The sequence below is a fragment of the Macrobrachium nipponense genome, chromosome 2 (assembly GCF_015104395.2).
Source record: "Macrobrachium nipponense isolate FS-2020 chromosome 2, ASM1510439v2, whole genome shotgun sequence".
Taxonomy (NCBI): Eukaryota; Metazoa; Arthropoda; class Malacostraca; order Decapoda; family Palaemonidae; genus Macrobrachium; species Macrobrachium nipponense.
In genome coordinates this window covers 97,513,161-97,539,454 of record NC_087201.1, presented here as the reverse complement: position 1 = coordinate 97,539,454, position 26,294 = coordinate 97,513,161, and the positions used below count along the sequence as shown (strand labels likewise).

Genomic DNA, 26,294 nt, shown 5'->3' with positions numbered 1-26,294 from the left:
CAACAATATGATGTCTTTTTGGTTGTCCCATTGCAAGGATAGGTGGATAAACTGATTCCCAAAGCCCAAGAATATTACTGCTCTTTCTTTCTGCTGAATTAATTGACAATCCCGTTTCTTCATTCAACTCCCGCAGTGCAGCCTCTTCCAATGTTTCACCTTCCTCTGTTGAATTGAAAATTTGAAAGGTTAATAATTCACAGATCAAGTGTCCCTGGCATGATTAATACACCAATCCTATCATAAGTACTGTAAGATTATTTCAAATGTATTAAAACATTTAAAAGTGCTTATTTCAGTAAGTAATCACAAATAACTTTAAGGGCATTTATAATTCAAATGGCAAATTTTTTAAATGACAAAAAGACTAATTTAAAAATGATTTCAAGTGTACTTGTGATTTTGAAGAAAAAATGGCCTGAACTTTCACTAGTCCAAAATTATTCCTTAATTAGAAGTATCTTGAAAGAATGGCTTTCACATCATAAAAAATAACAGTCATTATTTAAATGTTCTTGAATGAAGCATACTTATTGATTCATTAAATAATCATTAAATAAATGCAAAATAGCATTATTGTAGTCCATCAGTGCCAAGATTTCAGACAAAATGAAAATTCAAAATATGATTTTTATGATAAAATGAGATTTTAAGTACTATACTTAACAAGTAATTACATAACTAGTTTCTATCCATCACCAGCTAGAATTTTTTGAAATTCGCAGTAGCACTTTTTTTTTAGCCAGGCAATTGGCCCCAGTCCACTACCAGGGAAGAGAGGAACCAAGTCGGCACGGAAGTCGGTTGTTTATGCCCTTTCATTCGTGAGAGGGGAAGAGGGAGGTCTCTGATTATGACCTGTTACAGATGATTACTGCCTCTGGATGACACTCATCTTAACTTGTCGAGATGTGGCAGTATAGCCAAGAGTCATGTTCTACTTAGTGGGATCCATGCAGCTAAGGAATAGCCTGTGGCTAGCAAGGTCTACACAATGATGCCCCTCCTAAGGGCACAGTACCAAAAAAACATTGAAACCAGAGTAAATATATATTGCTGCCAAAATATATTAAAACCCATATCCAACTATTATAATTAACCCTTAAACGCCGAATGGACGTATTAAACGTCCAGTCAAAATCTCCCCCGATTTCTGAATGGACGTACCATACGTCGGCTCAAAAAAGTTTTTTTAAAAATTCGCGGAAAAATACTTATAGGCCTACCAGCCGAAAACTTTTGAATCACGCGCCTTAGGGGATGCTGGGAGTTCACGGATCAAGGCGTTGTTTTGTTTACAATCGTTACGCAGGCGCGCAAGCGCGAATTTCTTTCTTATCGCACTAAAAAGTATCAGTGACAAATCTCAAAAATTATTTTGTCACTTTGACATAATTTTTGCACCGTTTTAAATTATCCGTTACATGAAGTATTATATATGAAAATGTGCGCAATTTCATTTAGAATACAACAAAATAATACTCATGATTGTAACTTTTATCAGTTTTGAAATATTTCCATATAAATAACGATAAGTGCCAAAATTTCAACCTTCGGTCAACTTTGACTCTACCGAAATGGCCGAAAAACGCAATTGTAAGCTAAAACGCTTATATTGTAGTAATATTCAACTATTTACCTTAATTTTGCAACAAATTGGAAGTCTCTAGCACAATATTTCGATTTATGGTGAATTTATGAAAAAACTTTTTCCTTACGTCCGCGTGGTAACTCTTCCGAAAAAAATCATACATGCGATTGTGGTAATGTTTGCACCATTTTAAAATTAGCCGTTACATAAAGTTTTATATATGGAAATGTGCGCAATTTCATGCACAATACAACTAAAAACAACCCATGGTTGTAGCTTTTATCAGTTTTGAAATATTTTCATATAAAAAATGATAAGTGACAAATTTTCAACCTTCGGTCAATTTTGACTCTATCTTACCGAAATGGTCGAAAAACGCATTGTCAGCTAAAAACTCTTATATTTTAGTAATATTCAATAATTTACCTCATTTTGCAACAAAATGGAAGTCTCTAGCACATATTTCGATTTATGGTGATTTATGAAAAAAATAAAATTTTCCTTACGTCCGCGCGGTAACTCTTCCGAAAAAATCATACGTGCGATTGTGGTAATGTTTGCACCATTTTAAATTAGCCGTTACATAAAGTTTTATATATGAAAATGTATGCAATTTCATGTAGAATACAACGAAAAATAATTGAAGGTTGTAGCTTTTCTTATTTTCAAAATATTTGCATTTAAATCACGATAAATAGAAAAAAAAACCACGTTCGGTCAACTTTGACTCTACCGAAATGGTCAAAAAACGCAATTGTCAGCTAAAACTCTTATATTTTAGTAATATTCAATAATTTACCTTCATTTTGCAACAAAATGGAAGTCTCTAGCACAATATTTCGATTTATGGTGAATTTATGAAAAAAACTTTCCTTCCCTTCGCGTGCGGATTCTCCGCCATAAAACTCCGAATTGCGTACATCGAATTCTCGGAAAATTTGCTCCATTTCATATTAGGCATTTCATAGAGTTTTATATATGAAAATGTGCGCAATTTCATGTACAATAAAAGGAAAAATATTTGAAGGTTGTAGCTTTTCTCATTTTCGAAATATTTGCATATAAATCACAATAAATAGAAAAAAAACCACGTTCGGTCAACTTTGACTCTACCGAAATGGTCAAAAAACGCACTTGTAAGCTAAAACTCTTACGCTATCGTAATATTCAATCATTTGTATTCACTTTGAAACAAATTGGAAGTCTCTAGAACAATATTTAGATTTATGGTGAATTTTAAAAAAAAACATTTTTTACGGCTGCGCATTACGAATTTGGACATCCTTTTGTGATAATATTTTTCCCGTTGTTGCTTTTATTGTTTTACAATGTATTATATATCAAAATGATTGAAATTTAGTGTACAATACAACGAAAAAAAAGAAACTCGTTAGCTTTTACCGTTTTTTGCACAGCGTGATTTTAATACAATTATGTATGAATTTTTTTTTTTTTTCGCTACCATATATCGCATTATTTACATATGATAATGATATTATTTTTCATTTCTGATGATTGCATACTAAATTTCAGGCAATGACAAAAAAAGGAGCCAAAAATGAACTCTTAATCTTCACAACTAAGTGCGCTGTGATATTTTGAAAAAATTATTTTTTCCGCTTCCGCGCTCGCTCAAAACCGGCTCCGGAATTCGGGGGAGATTTTGAGTTTTACCACTTCGGCGTTTAAGGGTTAAAAGGACTGGAGGGTACTCTTGGTACATAGTATCCCCAGGCTTCCCTTGTGACTCGATAACCTTACTCAAGGCAGAGAGAATATGGTTAGGAAGAAATTATTTCCTATATACCCTTATCCAATACTGTACCAGGAACTAAAATTGGACCCAAGGTACTGTGGTTATCATAAATCACTTCAATACCACGCAGGTAATGAGATGCGAACACTGACTTAGATATCCAATAAGTCATGTGAATTATAGAATCCAGAGAGAGGTTATGTTTAAATGAAAGTGACGTTACCACAGCTCTCCCTTAATGTGCTTTGACATTCACAGAATTAAAGGTAGACTTTAATTTGTGAATGCATCTCTAAAATAAGGTTCTTCAAAAAGAATGAAAGTGCATTTTTTAAAAAGGGGCACAATAGGCCTCTGACAAAGCAACAAAGGTGATCAAAGGGGCCACAAATTTTCTCTGTATGTTGGAGATAGTATTTAAGAGCTCTGATCAGACATAAGGATCTCTTCCTTATAAGTCTGTTATACTTTTGATCACAAAAGAACAAGGCCAAGGCTTGGAAGAAGTCTCGTTCTTTACTAAGAACTCCAGTGTTTAAGCACATACTCCATTACTTTGTGAAAATCCAATCTTCTTAGCAATCAAGTGAAGCTTACTTGCTCTCTTTGCCATGGATAAGGCTACCAAGAACAAGGTATTCCTCGTAAAGTCTGAAAGAAGCTGAACTCAACAGCTCAAAGCGTGGTTCTCCAACACCCATTTAATCACCATATCAAGATTCTATGACGGCAATCTTGTCTCTTCTTGCTTCTCAGTGTCAAAGATAGAGCTCAGCATAGTTCTGTATTCTTTGACTGTCGACATAGGCAGACCCCTGATAAACCTCAAGAACAGCAGGAAATAAGCAATTTCCACCATAGTTGTCTTAGAAGACAAGATATTATGTCCCTAAGTTTGCCAGTACTAATATTCCTGTCAATTTAACCAATGTCCCCAACGCAGATTTACATAAAAAGATTAAATCTTATATCTGGCAGAAGTTCCAGGACCGATGGTCATCTCTTGCAAATAATACAAAGTATAGAATTTTCCAACCCAGCATATCCTTCTGGTCATCAGCATTCCAGAAAAATTAGAAGTGAAATAGTTTTATGCTGGTTGAGAATTGGGCACTCTTACCTGACTCATAAATTTTTGTTAGAAGGTTCTGAGGCTCCAGAATGTGCTCACTGTAACAGGCCCTTGTCAATTGAGCACATTTTGGTGCAGTGTCAACAGTATGCTGCTGTGCGGCATAAGCATGGGCTTGCAGGCAAGCTCATAGCAAAGATTTTGGATAATGATGCAGATGTAGAAGCTGTAGTAAAGTTTTCAAAAGAAATTAATTTATTTAATAAGGTATAATAGATTTTTAGCATTTTAAAATCAATTTAATATTTCAAGCACTTGTATCATCCATATTTTTACTAATATATATATATATATATAATATATGTATATTCCTTTTTTTATCTCCAGTTCTCATTAAGTTTGTACTCCCATAAATAATATACACATAACCATTGCTCATAATCATACCTCATAATGGGGCTGAAGGACCCTTTGGGTCCTAGTCCCAGGTCTTAGACCTAAATCTCATTCATCCATCCATCCATCCAAAATCGAAAGACTGTCCACTTTGCCTGATACATGTTACTTGAAGATTACCTTCTGTTGCCCATTTGTATGGGTCCCGGGTTAGAGAGCAGTAAGAGAACTTGTTTACTGTGGCTTAGTACACCCGCCATGAAATTGAATTTCCCTTGAATGAACCGGGTCAGGATTGTGGTTCAATTCTGATTTGCCTATAGAAGAAATAGAAGAAGAGCTTTTGCTGCTTTGCACAGGGAAAAGGAGTGCGTCCCCCCATTTCCTTGCATAGGATAGTGCTGTGGTGTTGTCCGATTGAACAGTTACTACTTTGCCATAGGTTTGATCAGCAAAGGATAACAAACCTCAGTGTATTGCTGTCAACTCTTTTAAGTTTATTTGCCATTCCCTTTGCTCTGCATTCGATATTTCCGAGACAACCTGTCTCCCAAGAGAGCTCCCCATCCTAGGTCGGACTGTCGGAGGCGTCTGAATAGAACACTAGGTCAGGGTTCAGAGGGAAGAGAGACTTCCTTTCCAAGAATCATTCTCTTGACTCCCACCCTGGTAGATCCTTCTACACTTCCACTGTCACTGGGAAACTGAATGAGTCTGGATCTTTTCTCCTGTTCCAGTTTATCTTGAGGAAAAACTGAAGATTTCTCATCTGTAACCTTCTCAGTGACACAAACTGTTCTTTGGAAGAAAGGGTCCCAAGAAGGCTCATCCATTCCTTCGCAGAGCAAGACTGAAAGGAAAGAAAGTGGTCTACTCTTTGAATGCACTACATTTTGAATTTGGTCTTTTGAACAAACAGATTCAATGTGCTAATGTCTAGTATGGGCCTCCAGGCCCCAAAACTTTTGGGACTACAAATAGTTGGTTGTAAAATCTTGGTGATTGGTTATCTACTTCCTCTATCACTTTCTTTCATAAAACGGACAATACTTCTTGAGACGACAATGAATTTCTCTGAACTTGCAGAGTAAGCTGTTACAACTATTGGTGAGGTGGTCAAAGGTGGATTTCTCACAAATAGGATAGCATAGCCCTCTTTTAAAACATTGACTATCCGAGGCTTTGCCCTTCTTGCTTCCCAGTTCATCCAAACCTGGCAGAGCCTTGCTCCTACTGGTGTATTGGAGGAAACCATTTTAATAGATCAAGGAGAAAAAGGCACTCTTCCCCAAAACATGGGGAATGATCTGGAATTTCACCTGCCATGAAAGGGATGCATTTGAGTGGAAGGAGGACGACATGCATTAGAGGCCGATTCCTGAGGACGTTTCATCAACTGTGCTACAAGTCTTTGAGTTGACTTCTGGAGGTCAGAGGAAGCCTGAAGCACTGTAGATTCCAGGAAAAGATGCTTGCTATCCAATGGCGAAGAGAGAAGAATGAGCCTCTGTGTACGCAATACTCCTTTAGTTGTAAATGAGCACGTAGCTCTCTTTTGTTTAAAATACCTAGAGTAAAGAGAGAAGCCAATTCTTGGGAGCCATCCCTGACCCACGTGTCTAGATGAGACGACAACTAGCAAGTCTGTGACGGAGTCTTCATCAAGTGCCGAGCATTCCTTAATCTAACATGCCAACGTCCCTACCGACCAGTCCAGAAAGCTTATGACCTCAAAGACTTGGAAGATATTCTTGACCATAGGATCCAATTCAGTCTGGTTGTCCATCATATAAGTTGAAGCTGGGGAGGAAGGGGCTGCTGGAGAGAAGAAGTTAGGAAAATTTCCTAAAAAATAGCAAAGCAACGGAGTGTAAGCTGTGGGGGGGAGTGTCCTTCTCTAACTCCTTTTCTTATCTTGTTTTTCTGAAGATACCGGAGACATGTTCGCTGTAGGGTGGACAGTCGATGTAGTACTCTGACCATAACCCATAGTACTATCCAGCTTACTCTGAATGGCTGCTAACAAAGGATCATAAGCAGCAGAAACACGAAGTCCAGTAGGAAGGTTGTTGTGAAGGCATGAGAGTAGAATTTGAAAAATGACAAATTTTTAACTAATTTGTATTTTTCATAACTAACAAACCTGAGGTCTTAACAATAGGATTTACTAGCGCCAAGCTGGAAACTGGTAGAATTAAAATTAAACTTGTGAGATCCAGGGACTATTGGCATCTATACCAGGTCACAGGGCATGTATATCCAGAATGCCCTTGGCATCCTGTGACCCACAAGTTATATTTCTAACCCAGTTTAGACTGCTAGAGGGGTGGTTCAAGGTGGGCCTTTACCTGTTAAGACCTCAGGTTTGTTAGTTATGAAAAATACAAATTAGTTTAAAATTTGTCATTTGTTCATATACGGAACAAACCTTCGGTCTTAACATTAGGATAGACTTACTTATTGGAGGGAGGTAAGTCTCTATAACTGACTGGGAGTTTGCCACCTTTATCCATTTCCAAATATTAGGGGAATTCCCAGAGAATGGACTATGAACCTAGAACCAAAGATATAAGCGAATCTATTGGTTTCCCTCTCTGGGTGCTGATACCATTCTATGGTTTATACATTATGGGAGAACAGAGGACCTTCCCTTCTCATAAACCACTCTTGTCCCTTGCATCTGGATCCAACCTCACCCCTCTCTTTCCTATTACCGAGAGGAGTGTGTTGCTACTGAAAAGTATACTATACCCTAAGATAACTTTACAGTATGGCTGACCACCTCACCTGCCTCTAGTCTGTTCCAGCATATGATGGTACTCTCCTTCATACTGCCCGTAGGTAAAGGAGTAGAAAGAAAGTAGTAAAGAAAAAAGACCAGTCATCCCATTCATTCCACTTTCATACCTTCATCTTAGACTAGATACAAACTGACCCGCCAGGGGTACTGGATGAGCCATATCACTTAAATGCCAAAGAAGCACTCAAGCCTCTGATGTCATCAGCTCTAACCCTCTCCTGGCTATTTGACTCCCTGTCTTCTGTCATGTACGCATTCCTGATCGTCTCCCTTAGCCAAAACGATGTTGTATTCCTGGACACTTCCTTCTTGTTCCGTCCTGTACTTACGAACAACCTCTGGCACCCCGGCCTGAGGTGCCTTGTCCTTCTTAAGTATGTACTCTCTTATTACCCTGAGGGGGCACAGAATCATCTCATCTTTGTCAATGTCTACAAAGTCTACCAAGGAAGGTATGGAAAAGGAGTCGAATCTGCCGTCCATTATTGCTGGGTTTTGAGTCTTGGTCACGAATTCTGGAACAAACTCGAATACCATTGACTTCCAACCCCTCGAGTGCTTTATGATATATGACAGGTCATGTAGCTCCCCCACCCTTTTGGTTGAAGCTAGGGCCAATAAGAAGAATGTCTTCAGGGTCAGGCTCCTATCTGTGGACTGCCTTAGTGGTTCGTAGGGGGGTTTTGTCAGACTACTCAGTACCATGGTCAGATCCCAATCTGGGGCTTTTAGTTCCTTTGGCGAACATGACTGTTCAAAGCTCTTCATCAGCATGGCCAACTCCCATGAAGACGAAATGTCCACACCTTTCAATCATAAGACTAAGGTTAGAGCAGCCCTGTACCCCTTCACTGCAGATACAGACATATGCCTTTCTGTCCTGAGATATACCAGAAAGTCTGCTAGCTGCTGAATAGTGGTACCGAGTGGAGACAAGTTCCCTCTACGACACCAATCACAGTATGCCGACCACTTTCCTTGGTATACTGCCGCAGATGACTTCCTGATATTTCCTGCCATCTGAGTTGCTGCTTTTTGCAAAAACCCTCTCGCTCGGAGGAGATACTTGACAGTCTCCACCCGTGAAGCGATAGGGACTTCACCGACTGGTGGTACCTCTCCATGTGCGGCTGACATAGTAGGTTGCTCCATGGGGGTAACTCTCTCGGCACGTCTATTAGGAGCTCCAGCAGGTCCAGAAACCATTCTGCCTTTGGCCGTAAAGGAGCTACCAGAGTCATTTTGAGGTTCTGAGACCGCATTACCCTGTTCAGAACCTGACGGATTAGACAAAATGGAGGAAATGCGTACACGTCCAGATTGCCGTGGCCTCTTTGATCTCTGATGACCGCCCCCGGCTCGATCCCGAACAGTCAACAGGAGAACGAGAACGCCTCACTCTTTCTCTGCTCACGGATCTAGAGTGAGAATCTCGTCTAGACCTCCAAGATGAAGGCTCCCTTGAAACTGAACTAACTTCCTCTCTATTAGGATTGCTATCGTTTCCAACGACCGTCGGAGAATTCAGCCCCGATCTTTCATCCAGGCGGACAACGCCTTCCACCAATGTATCAGACGAGGTTGCCAACTCTCTATTCTTCGTTCTTTTAATAGGAGCCTTATCATCCTTTGTCCCTATTTTAAACGGCCTTACGGGCGAAACTAGAACCTGCGTTCTATTCTTTGTTGCACTTTTCGCCCCAAATGTTGATTTTGCCAGCAGCATCGTAGTCTTGCTTACACTCTTAGTAATCTGTACTGGCAACTCCGGGTCGGCCGCTATTCCATCGCCTGTCGCCTCTCTCTCTCGTTCGAACTCTTGCAAACAGCTTCGTCCACTAGCTTTCCGCTTACCAGCCACTGACTTCTCGACTTTCTTGCTGACTGGGATACGACAGTCCTGGTCTAAAGATGAAGAAGAATTCACTCTTCTCCTCTTAGCCCGAGGATCAGTCACGAAATCCCGAATCCTCCAACGCTTGACTGGCGCACGCTGTGACGTCATCAAACTTAGCAATGACGCCGAGCTAGAGGAAGAAGACGAATCACGCCTTTTCTTTTTATCTTCCTTCTCTATATCCTGTAATCTCTTCATTACAGTGCGTACTGCTGAGGTAGAAAGCGTATTTGGGTCCGGATGCAGCGAAGTAAACCGAGAAGCAGTAGTCTGTGACGTCATCGCGTCTGCCATATTGGTGTGTGACGTATGCTGTGACGTCGCCAATCTTGTAGGGAGAGACTGTGCGGCTTCTGCTGGCATCCGCACGTTTGCCACAAAACTACCCCCAACGTTCTGCATCGCCGTAAGCACAGAATTTGATGGCGTAGCCGCGGCATTATCACCCATAAATTGCAAGCCAGGGGAATGAGGAACATTCAGCGCTGCCGGACTCTTCTGGAATCGTGACGTCATATAATGCGACAGCAACCCCTCCAAGGTTGGTTCACCTGGTAGGCCTAGCGCCGCCCACGTACCTTCCATCCTATGCGCTTCGGGAGCTGGCACCTGGAACAAAGATGGCGATGCTCCCACCCTCCCTGCTGGGAACAAAGGAGCGTACATATTAAGCATAAAATTACCCAAAACCACTCCAGAAGTTTCTGATAACAAAACGCTAGGAGAAACTGAAGGGGTATGGGACAAATCAAAAGCAGATAGCGAAACATATGGAGCAGTCTGGTTTATTGCTGATACAAAAGAAGCCGGCAAGGCTTGGTCATCCAAAGATGGCGTCACCTCCTTCCTTTTGTACTGGCCTTTCTCATAAAACTTTTTCCACTATTCCACCAACCAACACCGACAAACAGAACACGGATTAGTAATTGTACATACATTTTCCCTGCACCTACTACATGTTGGGTGAGGATCCGTCGACACCAAAGTTAAGAATCTAGAACACGGAAAGCCACTGACTCCGGGGCATTTCCTTTGTCTCCTCTTCGAAACGGCAGAAGATCCCGATGGTGAAGCGAAAATTTCCATCTTACCACTTATACACTCTTACCGATCACACTCACACTGAGCACACTCAGAGAAAGAAAAAGTAATAAGAAAAATTAAAATAAAATGGATAAAAACGGGCAAACTGAAAACCGGCTTTAAATCAGATAGTAAACACGTCCTATCTTAAAGGCGGTAGGAAAATAACTGGTGGGTCACAGGACGCCAAGGGCATTCTGGGTATACATGCCCTGTGACCTGGTATGGATGCCAATAGTCCCTGGATCTCACAAGTTTAATTTTAATTCTACCGGTTTCCAGCTTGGCGCTAGTAAATCCTAATGTTAAGACCGAAGGTTTGTTCCGTATATGAACAAACAACACTCGGATGATCTGGCGCCGATGGGAGCTCCTACATCAGTGGATGCTCTTGCGCCAATGGACGCTCTTGCACTGATGTATCTACATGTGCAAAAGAGGAGTTGTGTGCTCTCTAGGAGACTGGACAGGCACCAACAGACGCTCAGGTGCAGGACATTTCCTGGAGCTAGAGGTATTAAGAGAATGAACAGCTGGTGAAGGGGACAAAGAAGAAGGATCCAACACCAATGGGCACTCAAACTTTACTGAGTGCAGGATCACCAGATTGGCATGCTGAAGATTTCCTCGACAAGGAAGAAAGCCTCTTAAAGAACAAGAACCTCTCTTGACAAAAGTTGTACCAACAAATCACTGTCATCCTGGGAAATATGTTCGTGACTGTCCAAGAAGCTACACGAAGAACGTTGGTCCATTGGGAGAACACTGTCCCAGAAGCTACACAAAGGACACTGGTCCTTCGGGAGAACACTGGCCTTCTTGTGTGGCACAGGCAAAGGTGAAACATTGCAAGCTCTCCTTTTCAACAGACGAGACTTATCCATAACACGCCATTGGCGCCTGGGAAAAGACTCCTCGGAACTCTATACACTCTAGGAGAGACATGACATTTCCTTAAGGGCTTAAGGAAATGTCATGTCTCTCCTAGAGTGTATAGAGTTCCGAGGAGTCTTCTCCCAGGTGTCAATGGCGTGTTATGGATAAGTCTCGTCTGTTGAAGAGGAGAGCTCGTAATGTTTCACCTTCGCCTGTGCCACACAAGAAGGCCAGTGTTCTCTCTGTCGTGACCTGGGATACTTCAACAGGACCAACTGACCTCCCTTGGGCTACCAGTATGCCTCATCCCAGGTTCAGGGGAGTCTGACAGAGACCCTTGCCTAGGAGAATCAGTGGGACAAGCAGCCTCCTCCTCCACTGCACTTGCTCTGACACTTCACTTTTATCACTTACCTTATACATTAAGGTTTTAACACACAGTCCTAATTTTTCCATGGTCTGTAACATAATAGAAAATTTATGATCTACCCCCCCTTCAAAGCTGGCAATGGCATTGGGTTCAGGTGCAAGAGAGCCAGGGTTAGGATCGGGTTGAATAGACTGAGATAAGAGAATAGGTGGAACAGTTACAAACTTACAGTCATCATCATTATTAAAACCTGACTAGCTAAGGTCTTCTTATCACTACCTCTACAAGCCACCTTTCTCCTCTTGTCCCTCACTAATTTATTTAAATAGCTAGTCAAAGTCTTCCAAGTTTTTTCATCCTAAAGTCTGCATTCCCTACAAGTCAACTGAATAGAGCAAATTTGACCCCTACACGAAGAGCAAATTGAATGTGGGTCATAACAAGATTTAGTCAATCTTGTATTGCGGCCTTTGCTGTAATACCTGGTACTCTGAGAATTTGTATCGGACATTGCCGCAATACTTAAGTAACCAAAGTATAAAGTCGCAGTCCAGATTGAAAGTCAACTCGGTAATATAGTCCTGATTATCTAAACATTTGTTGGATCGGCTACCAAGGTACAAGAGTCCTTCTTGGAATCGCCAAGAAAATGAACCAGGAATCTACAATTACATATAATTCAGCTGCTGCCAATCAGTTTACGGTATGAGCCGGCAGAAACAACTGAATTCCATGTTGAGTTGGTTCTACTCTCCCCCAGTAGTGGGCAGGGGGTAACCACATAGCCAAAACAAAATAGCTCTACTGCGAATTCCAAAAATATTAGCTGCTGACAGATAGAAGCTATAGCTGTGTAATTATTTGGTAAGTTGCATACATAAAACTTTTATTTTCATAAATATAGCAAGCTGTCATTTAAATTGTTCTTTACACTGGGAAAGGTGCAGTGAACATAGGGCCATGTTAACTTCACTAGACAAAGGAACCCAACTGTTTTTTTTATAGTTTCATATGAGTCTACCTAACTGCTGAAGGAGACCCAACCTAATCATATCTATAGTCTCTATGCAATCAAATCAGTTCATGAAGCAATCATTACCAAGCATTAACCAAAGAGGCTGGGAGAAAATCAGTCTTAATGTGTCCATTATGGAATAAAAATTTAATCCATATGCATTAACATGGATCATCTCATTTGAATTACACTGAAAGTCTAGTTAGATGTGAAGTGGTATGGTAGTTATTCAGCCTTAAACCAACAGAAAATACAGAAGGTTAGTAGGTACCATTTACTACATATAATATATCTGGGCTGTCCTTATCTCCCTGGATGGCCTCACTAATTGTTGACCACCTCAGTAGCCCTAATTCCATAAGGCTGACTTTCTAAGGGGTTCAAAGAGAAACGCCTACTGATGTTGACACAGTTTTTCAGCCTAGTGGTATTCATTCACCTTCATTGTCACCTTCAACAAGAAAAAAGCTACAGCTGAGGATGAGAAAGCGACAGCTGATGGTGAATAAGAAAGATTGCCAATGCAAAATGTCCTTTAAGTATGGTTAACATAAGGGTTAGGGGCCCTATAGTCAGTCCCAAGTTATCGGAAGACTCGGGTAATTGGCAATCTGGTTTATGGGGCTTGTGTAGCACCATAAAATCGGTCATTTATGGCGCCATAACGCGCCGAGTTCCAGTTAGGAGCCGATAATAGAGTTATGGCACCATAACATACCTAACAGAGGCACCATTAACCAGATATTGGCGCCATAAATCGTCAAGTTTCAGTTAATGGCAGTTTTCGCTTACCAGCATCCTGCTGAGAACAGAAACCCCGCCAATAACCTGGGCTGCCTGTGCCTGTTCTATCCTTGCCGACCACCAAGTGTGTAGCACATTTAACACTACCAGATGCTATAAAGGGTCTGCCTTGCTAGAAAAATTCTAGCAAGAAGGGAACTAATCCCTTATTGTTACACATTAAAAACTGAAACTTCTAATAATGCAAATTTGCTATAAAGGTGAAATTCACATTTTGGCTTTATTGTTCATAATTATTACTGTAATCATGTTACAACAAAATTTGGGGGCATAAAAATCTTCTTGTGTAGCTTTTGGAAATTTGTATGTATGTTAAACTATGATAAATTCAGAATTCTATAGCTCCACAGGCTCCTAGGAGTCGCCTTCATAAGAAATGTAAGCAAAATTTAATTTTGTAGATCTATTACCTAAGTGTTCAGGTTTGGGCAGACATACACTAGAAGTTGATGTTTTCCATGTAACAAACTGAAGAAGCCATAAGCACTGATGTAATATGCTATTAGATATATAGAAGGCTTATGACCAAATTTGAAAAGTTAACTCAGTATCATGTACACTACTATAACAGATGAAACTAGTCAGGGTACCTGATATACATATAGAAGTGACCTTGCTTCAAAACAAAAATGAACTATCTTTGGTCATGTTAACTTTTAAGACACTAAGAATCAAAACTGCATTCCCTAATCAAACCTTAAATGGAATTGCTATAACACCTTTACCCAAAACGGAAAAGTACTGTACACGGCAGAACATGGGCCTTTATGCTAACCATTTAATGATATACACAGCAAACTCTTTTTGTCCATTGTAGTTTAGGTCAACTTTTTATAACCAAGTACTAGTGTTTACTGAAGTAACTTCACACTTAACTGACTATACCTTCACAAGTATACTATTAGGCATAAGCAGAACAAGAGTTTGTGAATTCTATTATCAAACTAAACTCTTTATGAGCTGTACCATACGATATAATTTTTCCAGTTTTTGTGACCTGTACTTTCAACAAACTTCTTGATAAAAACCATCACAATATATTTCATGGTCCAATCATGAAACAAACCTTACCAACGTGACCTCCCGGAGGAACCCACACACCAGGAAAGGTTCTCATGTGAGGTGCTCGACGTGTTAATAACAAGTGTCCATCACAGGATTCAAGAAGTACAGCTACACCAACATCAATACCTCTGCTCATTATTTCTGGTGGCAAGTCTTTTGTACTTTCATCATCCAAGTGATGAACTGGACAAAATGGTGGATGCTGAAATGAATCACAATACACAGTATATAATTATGAAAAGAAAGATAAACTAAAAGAGATATGAGGTGTGGTAATGTTCTTAAGTATGTATTTAAAAGAAAACTTGTTACGTGGAAAGGCAAGAACACTCCACAATTCTCCAAGTGTAGGAACATTTGCTTGGGGGATATTATAAAGAAAAAAGTATCACATTTTTAACTTTTATGTATTCTGTGAAGTGAGGCCTTTATCACTGCATAGTAGCTGTAAAAATCTATAAAAAATCACTTGAACATTCTATCATACATTCCTGGAAATACCTTAGACAGCAGTTCTGGATTTCTTGTTGCAACTATATACATGATCTCAAATTCCCACCCCAGGGTTTGAAAACAAGTATATCAGGATTATTATGGATAAAAGCAGCACTGAAGTTACAACCAATCATCCAAACTTATTACCAGAAGCTAGAGATTTATTAAAACATTTGAAACTGAAGTGCATCACAAACTACTAGGCCCTTGTGAAAGTTTCACTGTAATTTATCTAGGGAACAGATGGCTATTTTCAAAATGAAAATTCAGGCTTGTCACCAGTTGTTTGAAAATGTTAATACATATTGCAATTATATAGGGGAAAAAATGTGGTAATAGCCAGGCTATTGATCTAACCCTCCCCAATTTAACAATTGGAGTAACATTACCAATTCTTTAGTATGTGTGAAAAGAACTTCTAACTAATTCAAGGAAAATAAAAACTTAGCCAAATTTACAGCAATCTTTACAAAAAGTAAAGTACATAAAAATACCATTCGGGCTGAACCTCCACAAGTATCAAAGTTAAGTAAAAGACTCTTTATATCACTGAACCAAAAAGCTAACTAGTCAGTTTTGCCTCAGGAGAACAAGAATGAGGTACATAATACGTATTTCAGATTACTATCCAGTGTCAATAACTTCAGCAAAAATGGTTGGGTTTTCCTCTGAACAGCGGAGAGTAGTGATTCAGCCGTCTGGTTGAAGCATGGCAAGCATTCATGAGTCCTCATCAAAAAGTGCAGATTTGAGGGTTGCCCATTATTCATGTTGCTGATCTGTACGTGAAAGGGTTCCTTTCACAGCAGCACTGCACTCAACAAAGTGGTAAAACTGCCTTAAGACAGACTGAAATTTCTTTACAAATCAGCCCATTTGTGGCCTCTTGGTGATGATGATGATGGGAGAGGAGGAAGAACAAGCTGCCAACAGCTCTCCCTCAAACTCAAATACACTTTAAAAAGATTTAGTTCATGTTGATACTGGGAGGGCACACATCAGAAAATTCCTCCTCCACACAAGAACAAGCTGCATTGAACAAAATTTGGTAAAGCACTCAATCTTTCCAGCTCTGAACCCCAAAACAAACTAGAATGGCTCTCATTCAACATTCTCTTCTTTTTTATAATTGCAAAGGTCTTCAGGCACTCATACCTATCATGAGTTACCACAAACCTAGTTTGGTTGTGTACTCACTTGCTCTACACAAACCACATGAGTGTGTCTAATACAGCAGATGCCATAAATTTCCCATGAAACTTCTCTTCAATATCTACAAATGTACACAATGTAATGCAATAATGACATGATTTCTTTTACTTTACAACTGAGTAGTACAAACTACATTTGAAAACTAGGCAAGTCAATACTTTTTGTAAAATTAAACTCAAAATATTACTGTAAAAATACACAACTAAAAATATTCATACCAAATTTAAGTTAGTACAACCCACTATGTAGTATGTATCTATTCCAACGTACATACTGTACATCTGCACATCCCAACATTACCACAGCATTAAATAAGAGATGTTAAAACAAAGCATCACTACCAATCAAATACTTTTCAAAAAACAACTCTGCTTAGAATGAAAATTGTGGCTTAGTAAGGTACCTTACTAACAAGTAATTTCAGTCTACTTAATGGCAATTAATTATACATCTTTGTTAAATACAATGTTCCTCAAAGAGAAACCCTTTCAGGTACACTGCAGCAACATAAATAGTGGGGGATACATATCTGGTACAGAAACTCAAGGTGGTCTTGTATCCAAAAATAAAACTTGATTACGTAATCCATCTGCATAAAAGTATTCCAGTACATAATAAGGAAAATCAAGTAAAATAACAGATTTGTGAAAATTGGTCATTTGAGCATCAAACTGAAATAAATTGATGAAGGAACATGAAATATGACAAAATTTAAATCAATTTGTATTTTGTCTCTCAAGGGGATTAGCAGCCATAAATTGCTATTGGAGCTGTTATAACAAATCTATAGCCTATATTCTCACCATCCTCTGATTTATATTGGAGTCACATTGAAAACTAATTAATATTTATGCCTTAAAATACCAAATTTGTAACTAATTTGTATTTTTCATAACTAACAAACCTGAGGTCTTAACATTAGGATTTACTAGCGCCAAGCTGGAAACCGGTAGAATTAAAATTACACTTGTGAAGATCCAGGGACTAATGGCATCTATACCAGGTCACGGGCATGTATACCCAGAATGCCCACGGCTACCTGTGACCCATCAGTTATATTTCTAACCCAGTTTAGACTGCTAGAGGGGTGGTTCGAGGTGGGCCTTTGTTTAACTGTTAAGACCTCAGGTTTGTTAGTTATGAAAAATACAAATTAGTTACAAATTTGGTATTTGTTCATACACGAAACAAACCTTCGGTCTTAACATTAGGATAGACTTACTATTGGAGGGAGGTAAGTCTCTACAACTGACTGGAAGTTTGCCACCTTATCCATTTCCGAATATATAGGGAAATTCTAGAGAATGGACAATGAACCTATGACCAAAGATATAAGCGGATCTATTGGTTTCCTCCCACTGGGTGTAGATACCAATTCTACTGTTTACTCTTGTCCCTTGCGACTGGATCGACCTTCACCCCTCTTTCCTTATTATCCAGAGGGGTGTGTGCTACTGAAAAGTATATCATCAGCTAAGATAGCTTCACAGTATGGCTGACCATCTCACCTGCATCTAGTCCGTTCCAGCACATGACGGTACTCTTCCTTCATATTGCCCGTAGTTAAAGGAGTAGGAAGAAAGTAGTAAAGAAAAAAGGACCAGTCATCCCATTCATTCTACTTTCATACATTCATCTTAGACTAGACGCAAAAACTGACCCGCCCAGGGGCACTGGATGAACTATATCACTTGTTGGGCCGCCACCACTGGACCCAAGGAAAAGGTGTCCAATGGATCTATGGGCAACATCTGTTTCAAATAAAATGAGGTGAAAGTTGTTTGGCGCTTCCACACGCCAGCTTTCAGAATTTTATAATCCACAGACATGTTCTTCTTAAATGCTAGGGAAGCACTCACAACCCCTGATGTCATGAGCTCTAGCTCCCACCTGGCTATCTGACCCTCTGTCTTCTGCAGTATAAGCATTTCTGATTGTCTCCCTTAGCCAAAATGATATTGTATTCTTGGACACTTCCTTCTTGTTTCCGTCCTGTACTTACGAACAACCTCTGGCACCCCGCCTGAGGTGCCTTGTTCTCTTTAAGTACTCCTTAGTGCCCTGACGGGGCACAGGAGCATTTCAGCTTTGTCGTTGTCTACAAAGTCTGCCAAGGAAGGTATGGTAAAGGAGTCGAATCTGCCGTCTACTATTGTTGGATTTTGGGTCTTTGCCACGAATTCTGGGACAAACTCACACACCATTGATCTCCAACCTCTCGAGTGCTTTATGAGATATGAGAGGCCATGTAGCTTCCCCCACCCTTTTGGTTGAAGCCAGGGCCAATAAGAAGACTGTCTTCAGGGTCAGGCTCCTATCCGTGGACTGCCTTAGTGGTTCGTAAGGGGGTTTTGTCAGACTACTCAGTACCTTGGTCAGATCCCAATCTGGGGTTTTTAGCTCCTTTGGTGGGCATGACTGTTCAAAAGCTCCTCATCAGCATGGCCAACTCCCATGAAGACGATATGTCCACTCCTTTCATTCGTAAGACTGAGGCTAGAGCAGCCCTGTACCCCCTTCACTGCATATACAGACATATGTTTTTCTGTTCTGAGATATATCAGAAAGTCTGCTAACTGCTGAATAGTGGTACCGAGTGGAGACACGTTCCCCCTACGACACCAATCACAGTATGCTGACCACTTCCCTTGGTATACTGTCGCAGATGATTTTCTGATATTACCTGCCATCTGGAGTTGCTGCTTTCTCTTGCGAAAAACCCTCGCTCTCGGAGGAGATACTTGACAGTCTCCACCCGTGAAGCGATAGGGACTTCACCGACTGGTGGTACCTCTCCACGTGAGGCTGACACAGAAGGTTGCTCCATGGAGGTAACTCTCTTGGCACATCTACTAGGAGTTCCAGTAGGTCTGGAAACCACTCTGCTTTCGGCCATAACGGGGCTACCAGGGTCATCTTGAGGTTCTGAGACCGCATTACCCTGTTCAGAACCTGACGGATTAGACCAAAAAGGTGGAGGAAATGCGTCCACGTCAGATTGTCCCAGGGGTGTTGTAGCGCATCTTCTGCTGCTGCCTCTGCGTCCGGGACTACTGAACAATACACTTCCAACTTTTTTGTTGTACCTGGTTGCGAATAGGTCTATGATCGGTCCTTCCCACAACATGAGCATCCTGTCCACTACCTGTTGGTGTAGGGACCACTCCGTTCCCAGAATCTGATCCCTGCGGCTCAACTTGTCGGCCACTATGTTTCTTTTTCCCGGAATATACCTGGCCTTGATGTCTACCAGGTTCTCTATAGCCCACTGGTGAAGTTGAACTGTCATCACATGTAACTGCCGAGAAACTAGGCCTCCTTGCTTGTTTATATAAGCTACTACTGTGGTGTTGTCTGACATCAATACCACCGAGTGTCCCTTTACTCTCTCCCTGAATTCTTGTAGAGCCAGGAAAGCTGCTTTCAACTCCAGCACGTTTATATGGAGTTCTCTGTCCTTGCAACTCCATTTTGCTGACACCATCAACTCCTCCATATGGGCTCCCCAGCCTTCTAGTGATGCATCCGAGAACAGCAAGAGGTCTGGGGAGGATTGTTGAAGGGGGGACACCCACTGTCAGATTGTCGTCGTCCACCCACCACAGCAAGTCTTTCCTCACTTCTGCCGACAAGGGAATTTGCTCGTACGGGTGATCTACTGTTGGTGACCAAAACTCCTTCATCCTCCATTGTAGGGACCGAAGGTGTAGCCTTCCTTGTGGTACTAGCTTCTCCAGGGAGGTTAGGATTCCCAGCACCACCTGCCACTGTCTTGCTGGCTGTGTCTGCTTTCCCAGAAAGGCATTCACCACTTGTTTGCATTTCTGTACTCTTTGGTCTGTCGGGAATACTTTGGCTTGTGTTGGTTCTATCACCATTCCCAGATATTCCAAACGTGGACTTGGATCCAGCTGCGACTTCTGCTGATTCACCACAATACCTAGGCTGTGACAAAGCTGCAGGAGGGTCGCCCTGTCCCTGAGTAATTTCTCCCTGGACTTTGCTATCACCAGCCAATCGTCCAGATATCTTATCAGCCTGATCCCCTGAGCGTGCGCCCATGCCGACACGAGGGTGAACACTCTTGTAAAAACTTGAGGAGACGTTGTCAATCCGAAGCACAGGACCTTGAACTCGAAAGCTTTCCCTGCAAGACTGAAGCGGAGAAATTTCCTTGAAGACTGATGGACTGGTATCTGAAAGTATGCGTCCTTTAGATCGACTGTCAGCATAAAGTCTCCGATTCTGACTGCTTGTAGAACCGTTTTCGGAGTTTCCATCTTGAAACTGGTTTTCCTTATAAACAGATTCAGCGTTGACAGGTCTATTACTGTCCTCCACTCCCCGTTGGATTTTTGGGTACCAGGAAAAAGGCCTGCTGTAGAAGCCTTTTGTCGGACTGCATACTTGTTGCACAGCTCCTTTTTCCATCATCTTCTTCACTTCGTCCTGCAGAATAGTGGCCTTCTGAGATTTGTGGGCATAAGTGACGTGGGGTAATGGTTGATCTGTCAGGGGCGGGGTTACCTCGAACGGAATCAAATACCCGATCCTGAGAACATCCACCACCCACTGCTCTGCCCCTAGTTCCTGCCACAACCTTCCAGTGATTTGCCAGGCACCCCCCACTGGTGTGGCCGAGTGATGGGAGGCGCCCATCCTATCTTCTTGAGCCTCTCCCCCTTCCCCTATTGCCCCTTCCTCTGTTGTTTCTATTGTGAAAGGCCGATGAGTTATCCTCTTTGGGGAAGAGGGTCTTGTGACTCTATTAGGGATGCTATGTCTCACTGGTTTCTTTCGAGACATCTGCTGTTGTCTTCCCTCCAAAGGAATAGTTTGACTGTTAGAGGTTTTCCTAACTGCCTGTTGCAACCAACCTATCGTTAGTGTCCATCCTTCTTCTATCTATCGCTTCTTCCAGTATGACCTCTGGCAACAGTAGTTGCGATTCCAAGATATCCCCATTCCTCATTGCTAACAGGGAATCCAAATCCACATTGCGGCTTAGTCTAGCCAATGCTGCATCTCTCCTCATTAGCAGGATATTTGCCCAAACATTGGCACTTACGTTTGTCAGGTACGCAATCGCCTTGGACCCTGACTGTAGTAATCTAATGAACAATGGTTCATCTACTACTTTCCTTGTTGCTTCCGAGGATGCAATTTTTCGCCACTGCTGTTGACCAAAGGTCTAACCAGGACGCAGCCTGAAAGACAGAAGAAGCTGTTGCTTCTAACGTGCAGCCTCTTTGCGTCATCGAAGGGCACTCCATTTTAACCTGATCCAAGGTTAATCCAGGCCTTAACCTTACAACATTAGGGTTCATTTGTCTAGACCAGCAAAGGGACCTTCGGTGTCGTATAATATTTCCTTTGCTTTATCATTGGAGGGGGAATAAATTTAACTGATCTATTAGACCTTAAGGAATTATCCCTCCCTGCAATCTTTGCGTTTACGTGTGCAAGACCGATTCCGCATGACTCGAACAAGGCAATTCATACGACACCTTGGTATCCCTCTTTAGTCCAAACGCCATGTCAATTCCAGGAGGAAGCATACTGGCCGGTGTTTCTGTCTTCTCCGAAAGGCTATTGAATTGACGAATCAAATCAATAACCTCTGCATACGAGGCCAGAAACTCTTGGTTTTCTCCTTCCTCCGGCTCTAGTGTACCACTCTCCGTCACGAGAGGATGTTGTCTCGCCTCTATCTTCTGACAGACGGCCCGGAATTCCACGGCCGCCTGCCCCTACGGCCGCGGCCTCTTTGATCTTTGCTGGCCGCTGTTGGCTCGATCCCAGATAGTCAGCAGGGGGGGGAACGAGAACGTCTCACTCTTTCTCTGCTCACGGATCTAGAGCGAGAATCTCGTCTAGATCTCCAAGATGAAGGCTCCCTTAAGACAGAGGTAAGTTCGTCTTTATTAGCATTGCATCGTTTTCGAGCGTCGGCGAGCCCGGCCTCGGCCTTCTATCCAGACGGACACTGCCTTCCACGAACGTATCCGCCGAGGTTTGCCAACTCTCTATTTTTTGTACTTTTAATAGGAGCCTTATCGTCCTTCGTACGTATTTTTTTGAACGGCCTTACGGGCGAAACTGGGATCTGCATTCCATCCTCTGCTGCACCTTTCGCCGCCAACGTCGATTTTACCAGAGGTATCGCAGTTTTTGCGATCCGAACTGGCAACTCCCGCCTCGGCCGCTAGCTCGCCGGCCGTCACCTCTCTCGCTTGTTCGGACTCTTGCGAACGGCTTCGTCTGGCAACCTTGTGCTTAATAGCCACTGATTTTTCCGACCTTCTTGCTGACTTGGAAATGACAGTCTTCGTCCGAAGGAGAGGAAGAATTGATTCTTCTCCTCTTGGCCCACCGAGGATCCGCTAGGAACTCCCGAATCCTCCTCCAACGCTTGACTGGCGCTCGCCGTGACGTTATCGGACTTAGCGATGACGCCGAACTAGAGGAAGAAGACGAAGAAGGCGAATCACACTTTTTCTTTTTGTCTCTCTTATTCATTCTCTCCTCTATATCCTGTAACTTCTGCATTACAGTTTGCATTGACGGATCAGAAGGCGTATTAGCGTCTGGGTGCAGCGAAAAAGGCCGAGAATCGGTCTGTGACTGTCATCACGCCTGCCATCTCAGAGTGTGACGTATGTTGTGACGTCATCGCTCTCGTAGGGAGAGACTGAGAGGTTTCTGCTGGTAACCGCACGTTTGCTGCCAAATTACCTCCCACGTCCTGCATCGCTTGTAAATACTGAGTGGGATGGAGAAGCAGCGGCATTTAATTCCCATAAATTGCAAGCCCGGGGGATGAGGAACATTCAGCGCTGCCGGCCCCTGCTGGAACCGTGACGTCATATAATGCGCAAGCAGACCATCCAAGGTTGGTACGCCTGGTAGGCCTAGCGCTGACCACGTACCATCTAACCTATGTCGCTTGCGTAGCAGGAGCCTGGAACAAAGATGGCGGATCTCCCCCTCTACTTGCTGGGAACAAAGGAGAGTGCAAATTATTCATAAAATTACCCAAGGCCCCTCCTGACGTTTCCGATACAGAACCGCTAGGAGAAACCGAAGGGGTATGAGACAATTCAAAAGCAGGTGGAGAAACATATGGAGCAGCCTGGTTTATTACCGATACAAAAGAAGCCGGTAAGGTTTGGTCATCCAAAGATGGCGTCACCCCCTTTACTTTTGTATTGGCTTTTCCCATAGAACTTCTTCCACTGTTCCACCGACCAACCGCGACAAACAGAACACGGATTAGTAACCGTACATACGTTTTCCCTGCACCTACTACACGTTGGATGAGGATCCGTCGACACCGAGGTAGGAACCTAGAACAAGGAAGCCACTGACTCCTGGGCATTTCCTTTGTCTCCTCTTCGAAGCGGTAGACGATCCCGATGTTGAGGCAAAATTCTCGCCATCATACCACGTATACACTCTTACCACACACTGATCACACTTGGAGAAAGAAAAGGAATGAAAAATAAAAAATGAAATGGATAAAGAACGGGCAAACTGAAAAACCGGCTTTAAATGAGATAGACAGTAACACGTCTTATCTTAAAGGCGGTAGGAAAATAACTGATGGGTCACAGGTAGCCGTGGGCATTCTGGGTATACATGCCCCGTGACCTGGTATAGATGCCATTAGTCCCTGGATCTCACAAGTGTAATTTTAATTCTACCGGTTTCCAGCTTGGCGCTAGTAAATCCTAATGTTTAGACCGAAGGTTTGTTTCGTGTATGAACAACTTAATGTTAAAAATGAGAAGTCGTGTAACTAGACTCTGATCTCCTCCATATTATTCACTGTTGTGCATAAAGTACAGTAAATACTTACCATTATCCTATAAGAAGTAGGGCTGTGATTACTCCCAAGAGATTTTGCTATATCATTATTTTGAGTTGGGGGTTGTAACAAAAGCTGGTTGTTTTCAAGTTGACACTCCACTAAGCCATTATCTTCTATGCCCAGGTGATCAAAAATGCATTCACTGAACTTAGCTGCTTCATATACATTCTGTGAAGTTTTCCGAAGATGCACAAGCACCCTGGCATATTTGGCAGCCATTGTCTTCCACACAGACTTGAAAAAATATAACATATCTTATAACATTCATCAAATTTATATCAAGCTACTGTATACCAAAGCATTACATATTGCCCTTCACCACTTATTTGAATCACTGACAACAGATTGCCCAGCAAAATCTAAAACAGGTTATAAAGTAATGTGCATATAGTGTACGTACAAGCAACTATTTAATCTGAGGCATAATACTATAATGTTGTGATATAAGCAGTGAGAATTTTGAGGAATTTTAAGAGATTGACTTCTCTAATGCTAGAATCAATATAACAATCATCTCTCAAGAATCAAAGGCCATCAAATTTTGTATTTCTTGGATTCGCTCATCCTTTCTTTTGGGTAAACAAGGACATAAGAACTTTATCAGCAATCTTGACCACTCTGGCACTTCACCTAATTTCTTAATTTTCTAGCCTCTCATAGTGAGATCCCCTTAGTATCTTCATTTCTGTAAGCTCCAGCTTCTGTTCTTTCATTCTTGATGCTAATGTTCCTGAACCATACATCTTCACTGGTTTGACTGCATACTATAGATGTTTATTTTCAATTTATTTGGCATTCTATTGTCCCACACTACATACCTCCCTCACTTTTCCCCCATGCTGATTTTACCCTACTTTCAACCTCAGCTTCACACTCTCCCTCCCAGCTTACAGTAAATCCCAAGCACATATTCAAAATTTTCTACCTCCTTCAAATCTAAGTATCTTCTGTCTTTCATAAATAACTTATCCACTTGCTGCTTATTGAACAACTTTTTAATCAATTTGTGTTCGTCATAGCTAATAAACCTTCAGTCTTAACAATAGGATAATCTTCTAGCACCAGCTGGAAACCAGTTAAAAAACTATCAAAGACTGTAACACAAGGAATCTGTGGCATCTGGCAACTCATGTGTATACTAAGTGGATGCTGGTCACCGAATGGGCTTAGAACCTCACTTTTACCAATATATTTACAATCATACCACCCCACTCAAGAGGTTCCTGCCATTCTCTTACACTTCTTTGCAATGTTTCCTCAGTCCCTGTCATAATCACTAAGTCATCTGCATCTGAGAATTTCCATAGATTCTCATTCTTAATCCATCCACTCAGTACAGCTATAACAAATATGAACAGAAATTATCTTAGAGCACATCCTTGATGTAAACCATTATTGCTGCTGACTGTTCTTTATACATCATTTCAACCAACTTAATTTTCAAGAACTTTGATCTGGCTTAAAGACCACAACACTGCCTCCCTTGATAGTATGTCAAATAGTACTGTCTTTAGGTCTGTAAATCTACAGTACAATTTATGATTACCTTTCAGCCTCTTCACCTGCAGCTGTCTTGCTGTAAAGACAGCCTCAACTATACCTCTCCCTCTAATAAAACCATGCTGGTGTTCACCAGTCTTCATAATTGCTCACAATTTTTTATCAAGACATCTCTAAATCCTTCAACAAATGTTTTGGTATAGTTGGGTTCTAAATCATTCAACAAATATTCTGGTAGTTGGGTTCCTCCATAATTACCACACTCCATAAAATCTTTCCTCTGTTTAAACACTTTTACCATCAAAATTTCTTCCCCGTCACTTGATATTACTTCCTTCTTCCCAGATTGACCTTCATGTTTCAGTAATAAAGTATTTATTCCTCCCCTGGTACTTTCCCATTCTTCATTTTACTTAAAGCATTCTCTACTCCTATAGATTGTCTCTCCATCACTAGCTTCTCAACCCACCCCACCAACCCCAAATTCCCTCT

The 26,294-nt window shown here is 41.5% G+C and overlaps 1 protein-coding gene across 1 annotated transcript in view; it reads right to left on the bottom strand.

Annotated features, from left to right (window-relative positions):
• LOC135220826 (nucleoside diphosphate-linked moiety X motif 17-like) overlaps positions 1-26,294 on the bottom strand; it is a 118,121-nt gene that overhangs the window by 87,450 nt on the left and 4,377 nt on the right. Inside the window, 3 exon segments of the mRNA XM_064258369.1 lie at positions 5-165; positions 14,732-14,927; positions 24,291-24,536. Coding sequence (XP_064114439.1) covers positions 5-165; positions 14,732-14,927; positions 24,291-24,536 — 603 coding nt within the window.